We start from the raw sequence: 10,024 nt of genomic DNA, 5'->3' as shown, positions 1-10,024 counted from the left end.
TCCTTGTATCCAGAGCATAAATCTGAGAGCAAGAAAACGGCTTTTAGTTTTCTTCCTTTGGAGGAGTGTCTCACAGGGAAGGGATCCCATATGGAATAGGGAGCAGTTAGTGTACGTGGGACAGTTACTGACCATGCGGCAGGAAAGGGTGTTCGGATGAGGAGCACTGGTTGTGTTTGCTTCTGAAATTGCCTGTGTTTGTAGTGTTTTGTAAACCCAGGTGTTTAAAAAGTAAATATCTCAGCTGGGCAGAATATGCTGGTCCAAAGGCAGGCGTGTCACCCCAGGTCGGCTCCTGGTCCTCTTCCCCCATTGTGAAGGCTGGCAGGTGATGTGGCAACACTGAAGTGAAACTGGGTGGTGGAGTCAAGGTGAACTGAAACAGATTGTTGATGTAACTTGTCCTAAAATCAGCCCAGAGGTGTGACTTGGAATCAACTCCAGACCCCTCCAGTTCGCCTTTGGAGCAGGATATTCCAAAGTGTGTTCTTTGGTGTGTTGCTGGTACTGCAGTAACATTTGTGTGCGTGTGTAGGCTCATTTACAAATGCTTTGCATCTGGGTTTGCCCACCCTCCTCATGTGCTGACAGTTTTATACTGATAAGACAGTGGCTATTAATTAGTTTATTTTAAAAGCAGCCATGTGCTTGTCATTCCTCGTTGGGTCAAAATGCTCTGAAGTCACCCATTCCTGATCTCGGTGTTTTAATTAAAAACACAGACCCTTAAAAGAGGGTGGTTCTGTCTCCAGCTATTGCAGTCATGGCAAGCCTTAGTGCAGCAGAGTGTGAATCACTCGCGAGAGCATCCTCCACCCTGGCCTCACATCTATTACCAACTGTAAATGAACGAACAAAGAGCTGGTGTTTGTCACAATATCCAGTGTAAGGGCTTTCCAAAACTGCTGTAGGCTGACTTGGAGAGATTACAAAAGGCTGCAGCCCCTGACCCCAATAAAGGCTCCAAAGGAAACTCCTGAAAAGTTTTTGCTGCCGAAAAAGGAAATTCTTCTGGTAATGTAGCACTTTAATAGCTAAAACTACACCAAAGCTTCAGCTAACTAGGTGAAACAACGTCTTTGTGTCACATATAAATGCTGTTCTGTAATGTCTTTTTTTGTTCCATTTAAAATAAAGGACTTGAAGCTTACAAGATGAAGGTACCAGCTCAGGCAGCCACCTGCAGAGACCCGTCTGGGCAGAGTGTGAGGGCAGGGGCAGGGACCAAGAGCCACACAGGCATCAGTCCCTGTGATGGGCTGGGATGCTGAAATCCCAGCTCCTAAAGAGAGGGAGGACAAGAGCATGTAATGACAGGACAAGGGGAGAATGGCTCCACGCTGAAAGTGAGTAAGTTGAGAGATATTAGAGGTAAATTCTTGGCTGTGAGGGTGTTGAAGTCTTGGCACAGGTTGTCCAGAGAAGTTGTGGGTGCCCCATCCCTGGAAGTGTTCAAGGCCAGACTGGATGGGACTGTGAGCAACCTGGTCTAGTGGAAAGTGGATTGGTTGGCAGAAGGGTTAGAATTAGATGATATTTAATGTCCCTTCCAACCCAAACCATTCCATGATCCTGTGATTCTATGAAGACCCTGTCTCAAAAAAACCAGTGGGAAAATCAGCAACTGCTCAGGCACCCACGTTTTCTGTGAGTCTGGCCCTGGAACAGGAGCAAAGCAACCTGTCCAAGGGCCCCGGGGGAGCCCGGGGAGGAGGTGACAATGCGCTCCAATCCACAGGACTGCTCCAGGGAAGAGGCTGCGGAGCTGACACAGTGGCTGTGCTGGAGCTCCGGCCGTTTCCCTCTCTAGCTCTGGGTGCTCTGGCTGGAGCTGCCGGTGCCCCTGTGGGTTGTGCTCCGTTGCACACCAGGTCATTCCCTTTGCCCCCAGCATTGTTTGCCTCTTGTCAGGCTGCGAGTGCTGTAGGCAGAGACAGACCTGCTCTCTGCCTGTGCGCTGGACCGTGCTCCGCTGGACGTCATTCCCGAGACCGGGAACTGCTGCTGCAGAGATGCGGGATGCTGGTGAGAGGGGAGACTGGGGCAACGCATCCAGCTGGTGCAGTTTGTGTCTAATTAAGTTGGAAACTGTCATCCTGTCTCTCCTCCTGCCTGCAGACAGCCCGAGGCCTCGACCAGGGGCCATGGGCAGCTGACCCTCATCGCCTTGGCTGCCCCGTGGTGCGGGGCAGGAAGCTCCCAACATTTTTCCAACTCTTTTTTGTTTGCAGATATTTGAGGTTTCCCATGAGCTGCAAGCCCCAGCACAGGGAATGGAAGGTGATGAGCACCTGGTGTGGTTCTTCCACATCCCAAAGGCAATGTCCATGGGACAAAGCTCAGGCGCAACTACTGGCAGTCAGCAACTCCCTTTGTCTGCCCAGTGCCAATATGGACCGGGAGTCCAGGGGAAGGAAAGTGGCACTGTGACAGTTGTGTGTATATGAGAGAAAGATGCAAAATGGCCCAGCACCAGGTAGGGAAATATATGCACAAAAAATCCACTTGGAGGCCAGTTCAGGAAGCCCAAGGTTGGAGCAGACACTTCCTCATCTCCTTTACACACCTTAGGGGGACTTGGGAGGATGTGCTCTCCTGTCCCGAAGGTGGAAGGACAAAGGGCAAACAGAGGCAGGTAGAGAGACAACTGAAAGAACCAAATTTCCTGACTTTTAAGAATTTAACCCTTAGTGTTCTTCAATACTGGATTTTGTTTGCAAATCAAAAATGGGGAAAGATTTTGGTAACTTTATAGTATCACCAACAGTTTGTTAAAAGACTAATTGCCAAGTAGCTTATGCATGTGGGACCATTAGTAATTCTGTAGCTATGCAAATTAAAACAGTGATGTATGATTTATAGCTTTAATAATGTTCTGAAGGCTCTTAAATTTTAATCACTTGCAACATCCTTTTTAATATTCAATTACTTTATTAACTAATTAGGTCACTTGCTGAAAAAGCACATAAGGCTGGTGCTATTTTAGTATCAGCTGAACATCACAAAATACCTTTGAAATGGTGTAAATGGTTTATTTATTTTAAATAGATCATTAAGATGCTGTAATTAATAAATCAATTACAGGAAAAAAAGACAAGAAATTGATAGATGCCAAATCACAATAGTAGTGGCTTCTCTGCTTACTTTATAAATGTTCACAGAGATGCTGAACTTGGTGAACATGGCCATTGAAGCACCTTCCTGGATAATTCGTATTCAGCTGAAGGGATAAGGTTCAAGATACGCTCAGTTCATTATAGATGCTTTTTGTATGGATTTAGCTTTCTGATTGATAAAAGCTCCACAAATGACCTTGAAAAGGGAAAGTACTTAAAAGGACAGCCCTCCTTTGCCTCGTGCTCTTTTGTCTGCCTCAGAAAAGATAAAACTCTGGCATCTGAGAGTGCTGCTGATGCTGGGCTGGAAGGGAGAGCTCCAGGGAGGGCAGGTGGGCGGCTCTCACTGACCAACCTGCTCCTCTCACCGTGGGCAGCACTTGCTGCTGCCCAGGGGCTGTGGCAGGGCAGCAGCAAAGCAAGGAGACAAAATTCCAGCCCTGCAGAAGCCAGGAAGATGCTCAGCTGTAGCACAGAGGTTTACACCTCCCCTTTACACCAAGCCTTGAAGTAAAACTTCAAGTCTCAGAAGTTAAATTTGTCACCAGTGTGGCTGCAACTCTGAAAGAGACTTTGAATAATCTTCTGTCTTAAAACTAAGGGCAAGACAACCACTATTCTAGAAATTAAGTCGATCTTATTAGCAGATTTTGGTTTAAATTATATTGATGTGATGATACAAAGTGGAAGTTTTCTTTCTTGAGAAGCTGTTAGAGAAGATCTGCAGTAATTGCAGAGAACTCATCTTCCCATTTTAACTTCTCTTGCTTCCATTCTCTTGTAACGACAAACTGTAAATCCAGGGGCAAAAAGCTTAATGTTACAATTTCTGCTAAATGCAAGACAGCCCTTTACAACTGAGCTGCAAAGAAAACTACTCCAAATCTCAGTTTGTAGAGTTTCCTGGGAACTGAAGCATACGTGGTGTAAGTCTGGCTCTAAAGCAGAGTCTGGGTGAGGTACCAGACTGTTGCTCCAGGTGCCCAAAAACAAAAATAAAAGCTGCCCCTGCCCACATCCCATGGGCGCCTGCAGCCCACCTCTACTGCAGCTGACAGTGCCCTGTTCCAGTACAGGGGCTTGAGCTGAAATAATGGATTTTCTCTTAGGAAAATACCACCTAGGTGACATTCCTCACTGCTGCGAGAGGCCACTGTGTGGGGCAACCATCCCTTGAAAGGAAGGGCACACTGGACTATCCCAGGCTGTGCAGAAGGGATAGGGAGCCCTAAAATAAATCCATTTCACATTTTACGGGAGCTGCCACAGGAAACAGCTGCACAACAACTCTAAGGTACCAAACACTTGGGACAACATATGATGCTTCCCACCTTGGAACAAGCACAGATACAACTCTTAAGGGGTCAGAGATATCTGTAGTCACATGAGGTCACTGTCACTGTTTTAGGGGGATTTATTTCACCCTACAACAATCCTGTTGTACAACACGGCTCAGGGGCTGTTCTGAGCCTCCTTATGAAGCCTGAGGTCTCAGTCAAATAGGTGCATTTTTATTACATTCCTGTAACTTCTCCCCAGTCGTTTATTCACTTGAGCAATTCTCATGTCGCTCAAATCGTTTGTGTGGGAAACCCCACATCCTCCTCTGTCAGACCCAAAAAGACACAACTGCTGGAGTGGCAAACAAAAAGTCACCAGTGCCTCAAACCCAACTGGTAGCCGGAGAAACGAGGGGACGAAAGGCAGCAGCAGCAGCCGCCCGCTGAGCTCGGCGGGCGCAGCTCCGTCCCTGCAGCAGCGCTGGAGCCGCCGCTCCGCCTTTTCTGCCGCGGAGCCGCCGGCAGCGAAGAGCCGCCGTTAACCTCCGCGGCTGGATTCAATGTGACAGTGACACTTCACAGCACATTGCATCCAATCTCATTTGAAGCTGACAAAGATTGTTTCTGTTTTATATCTATTGGTTTATTAATGGCCTACAGCCTCTTAAGCAGATGCATATTCATTAGATAGCCAGCTGTTAGGAGGTTCCCAGATGTCGAAAGTAGCTCTGTCTTGGTATACATTCTTTTTTTCCCTTCTCATGAAACAAAGTAATTGTAGCTCGATTAAAGAACCAGTTAATTACTAAGCCAGTACCTTATGGCATGATTTAAAAAAAAAAAAAACCCAAACCTGCAAATTTGTGAGGAGCAAAGACATTTTTAAAGAGACGAGCTGAGCCTTCGCTGTGCTGTACACACACAGAATTTATGTAGAGATTGGATTACTCCATGTAAAGAACCCCCAGCTGCAGAATCCAGGGAATACACTGAGTTCTTTAAAGGCACCTTTCTTAATTTTCCCCATTCTGGCAGATTTTCTCTTACCTCTTATCATTCCTTAGGTGAATAGTGGATGCAGAAACACATAAAAAATGAAAATAAGACACATCTCAGTTTTTAAAGGTCATTTCACAGAGTAGAAAAATTCCACAGCATTCCAGCTAGATAAAACTGTGACCAGATCATTGAACAAGCTGTACAGACTGACTTACAAATTCCAGGGGCCATCCTTCTCAGTCTCACATTAACCCAAGCTCACCAAGATGTCTTTGCCACTTCTTTCCTCAGAGCTCTAAAAGCAGCTCCCAGAAGCAGGGCTACCACCTCCATCCTCCCACCACCACCTCCAGGAAGCCCTCTGCCCATGGAAATGTTTAAAACATTAAAGTCAGCTCCAAGTCCATGTGATCCAGGCAAAAAAAGTTCCTGGGGATTGTGGTTTCTGGCTAACGGGAAGGAACTGCGCGGCCACTTGGTCCTTCACACCCCACAGCAACAGCCCTGCTCTGTCCCAAGGAGCTGCACTTCCATCACCAGGAGAGGAAGAAGAGGTTGAAACCCTGAAAACAATTGAAATCCTGAAACAATTCTAAATTTAAGTCAGTGACATCTTGGAATAAAACCTGGGAGGAAGAAAGAAAATTAAAATCAAAAATGTCCTCAGCATTAAAAGCCTTCATCAGAAGGCAGCGATGGCACTATAAAATGTCATCTGCTATGAGAGTGTTTACAGTCGAGCACAGAGGAACATGGAGGCAATTTTGTAGAGTGACTCCTGGAGCAGAGGCCTCTGAGAATAAAAGTGTCTTTAGATATTTGTTATCCTGTTATAGCTGGTATCACCTTGAGTATACAATGCCTGCCTGCATTATGTAAACACTTCATTGATAAATCCCTTCCCCACCTCCCCTAAGCTGTGTCAGACTGTTCTTAGCTGACAGATAGAGCTGAAACAGATGCTGCTATAAATACCCTTGTTTAGCTGTTTTGAAAATAATTTCTTTAGAACATGGTGGTTGCTCTAGTTATCACTGAACTTGCACCTGTGCTGGAATTTACTACTCCTTTGTACACATCAAGATGCACTTTTTTTTTAATGATTCAGTAAAACCCCCAAACACAGAGTTGGATTCTGCTGCCCTTTTCTTCCCTTCTGAAGTAGAGACAACCTTTACAAAAGATTTCAGTCATTTTAATTGAACTCTTTTAAAGTTTAGAAGCTACAGACTCCAGAGGTGGTAAAAGTTTGACTCTTAGGACCAGACAAGCAGTTAATTTATAGAATCATGTAATTCTCTGAAATTCTATGTTTCTCTATACACACATACAACACCCAGCCAGCCAAACTCTTCTGGAGAGATCACAGGTACAAGCTGGACTTCAAAAATGAAGAAAGGAGTTGTACTAACACAGCAGCATGATTTTGGTTATATTCAAATTCTATAATGCAGTAGCTGATAAATGGTACATCTGTTCCCATTCACACAGTAGCTCATTAGTATTTTCACCTGGAAATGTAATTTTTAGTTAAAGATACTATTTTGTTCATACCTGAAATATCAGAGATGGAAACATTTTATGGTATTTATCTTAAACAAGTTCAATATTGCTTTAATCGAATACCCATTTTATATTTGGTCTTTAAATAAAGATGTAAACCACATTCTGCTAAGCACTGCTACCTGTGATCCATGTGCTTGAACTGAGGGAGACAATGGGGAAAAAACTTCCAGGCTCTCATCACTGCAGAAAAGATACACAGGGATGCACCAGGGTTTCTTCTCTGATGTTTATTTTGGTTCAAAGGATTTTGTTCTCATCCACCTGCAGAGGACCTGGCTGGCTGACAAAGCTGCTTCTCACACTCCACACACCTGGCTTCATAAGGAGGCTATTGATCCATGGGATGAACCGGGATCAGTTCAGCACTACAGCTGCTCCCTGAGCCAGGTGTAATTGGCACAACCACAAAGACCCACCCCAAAGTGACCACGTTTTCCACTGGAGTTACTCCAACCGCTGACAAATCTGCTTCCTTAGAACTACTGTCAATTAGAAGCGAAACCAAGGGTTCCTCTGAAGAGATGTGAACAACCTGAACAGGGACATGATCCTTCAGCTCAAAGCTGACTGTTTCACTGGCACAACCCACCTTGAAGGACAGCATGAGACTCATCCCAAAACCTTCCAAGGAGGATTGAGAAGCACTGCACCCTCCAGCACGACAGCATAACAACACTGACTACAGGTTTAGCTTTCCTCGGCCCCCATCTCCCACTCCTGGAAGGAGCTTCCTTCCCACCACAATTCTGCATACATTGAACCAGTCTGAGGCTTCCCATCTGTTCCAAAGAGAGGGGTTGAAGATGATTATTCCAAATAAGTGTAAAGGTTTCAGAACAGGAACCAGAGCCATCTCTCCTACTCCGCTGTTGAAGCCTGCCTTGATTACTTTGATGTAACAACACTTGAAAGCTCCTATTCTTTGAAACTAATTTAAACACATTGAATTGTTGAAAGATTAAAAACCGCAGTCAGCTAATTACACTCACTCTCATCTCTTATTCAGCAAATGAATCACTTTTCATTACCACTTAGCTGAAGTACATGAATTTCTGCCTAATTAGAAATGTTGTAGATGGAGCATTAGCAAGGCTGGAGCAGGTCAGGATATCTTGCCTGCTTCATTTTTAATTCCTAACAGTAGAGCCAGATAGGAAAGGCTTCAGATAAGAAGTCATTAAACAATTTTAAATTATTTATAAAAATTACTTTGCCCAAATTATAATTATTTTTTTTCCCAAATGCTCTCATAAACGTCAAATGGAATGAAAGGAAAAGCAGCCCAACATTGATTTTAATGAACATTTTAATGTTATGTATAACAGAACATTATGAATACAATGGAAACAAAGTTTTATCAATTTAATAATAAAAAAGAAATCCAACATAAGAAAAGGGAGGCAATAAATTTCATACCTATAGTATAGTGCTTATTCTTAACAATATTCCCAGCTTGTGAATATAACAATGACTTTGTGTTCCAGATTCTAAAATCTTGATTCATGTGAACTTAAATGCAGAATTACAGAAGGAAAAACAAGACCCCCCCAAAACCTTAATTCGTTCTTTTGCTTTCAGTAAATCAGTAAAATCTTTGACTGCTACAGGTCTCCTTTATTAATATATATATTTTTTTTACTCCTCTATTGGATTCCACAGATGCTAATGCCATATTTACACAAAAGAATCACCAAGTGTTGTATAAAAGTCAGGATCCAATGCCATGGGATTAAGTTAGGTTCTAGATTTACATCACTGAAGTGTGATTCACCTGCTGCTGATGCCCTAAACCAGTGGCTCCTTAGGGACATTGGTGCTGCAAAGGATGCCAAGTGCCACTGGAAAAGAACTCCAAGAAAGTGCATTTTCTGGAGTTTTCTGAAAGGAAACCTTCCAGCAGTCTTGGATAAAGCTGCTCCCAAGACTTGCACACGATATTGGTTGTAACATTAGAAGCAGGTTAAGACCCCAAAAATCTGTTGATCACCAAATTGCTGAGAGAGGATTTTTACAATAAAAATTTGGGTAATACAGCAGTGTGGCTGGAACATTAGCAAAAGTATATATACATTCCAGGTCCCTTTGAATTAGCCATAGTCACATATGTAAGCCATTTTTGGACAAAAATATATATTCTTATAAAAAACTGATCATAGTACTTGAGTGACTTCACAATTGTGGACTCAGTGGTAGTAAAAGGAATGATCCAATTATGACAAAGCGATCAGGGAGAGGGGGAAAAGAAAGTCAAAGCTCTTCAAGAAAAAAGAAAAGTATAAAATTAGAGTCAAACATTTTTACCCAGTCCCCAATCCAGTCTTCCATCAAGTCTCAAAGTTAAAATTGGTTCTTCTACGTAGGAAAGGTTTTTTGATGGTCTTAATACAAATTATTTTGCAAAATCATCCAACACATTCCTTAGAAGAATCTCTCACCTCTCCAGAATTTGAACACTAGTTATTTCAACACTTAGAAAATAGCATTTGGTTCTTTATGTAGACACTTTAACTGATAAAGAAAAAAAAAGTATTGATCAGTGTTTCCCATCCCTTCCCCAGCTATATTTGTGCAGCTAAAAATCCTTCATTCAGTCTGCCCATTTATTTTATTTTATTTTAATCTCATTTATTTATTTTACAATCTTTATTTGCTAAAATTGGCAAAATTTGCAAAGGCATCTTGCTTGGGTTGTACAGTCCCAGGAGTCAGAGAGGTCATAGCCATATTGGGTACCCCCATTCCTATTGTGCCCATTCCTGTGGCCGGCACTCCCACGTTCATTCCCATCATTCCCTGGTTCATCATGGGCGTGGGTGCCATGGAGGCCATTCCCATCGTACCTGACATCACACCGGGCATTCCCATCCCCAGGGGCCCTCCCATCAACGTGTTTGTCTGGGGTCGCACAGGCATCATGTTGGGCTGAGGGCTGAGGTTCACAGCTGCAAAGTTCTGGGTTATGACATTCATCGGTTGTTGCATATCTGCAGCAAAGACAAAGTGCACAAAAATCACTGAGTGCAACCTGGACACTGAAGGAGCTCATGTATTTTAAGAAAGTTG

At 43.6% G+C, this 10,024-nt stretch overlaps 1 protein-coding gene across 1 annotated transcript in view; it reads right to left on the bottom strand.

Annotated features, from left to right (window-relative positions):
* Nucleotides 1-8,249: 8,249 nt before the first annotated feature.
* The window catches only part of CLINT1 (clathrin interactor 1), a 47,566-nt gene continuing 45,791 nt past the window's right edge, over nt 8,250-10,024 (bottom strand). Inside the window, exon 12 of the mRNA XM_032124966.1 lies at nt 8,250-9,945. Coding sequence (XP_031980857.1) covers nt 9,605-9,945 — 341 coding nt within the window. The 3' untranslated portion in view covers nt 8,250-9,604. The remainder of the gene's footprint in view (nt 9,946-10,024) is intronic.

Source organism: Corvus moneduloides, chromosome 15, assembly GCF_009650955.1.
Source record: "Corvus moneduloides isolate bCorMon1 chromosome 15, bCorMon1.pri, whole genome shotgun sequence".
Classification (NCBI taxonomy): Eukaryota; Metazoa; Chordata; class Aves; order Passeriformes; family Corvidae; genus Corvus; species Corvus moneduloides.
This window is presented reverse-complemented; position numbering and strand designations above follow the sequence as displayed.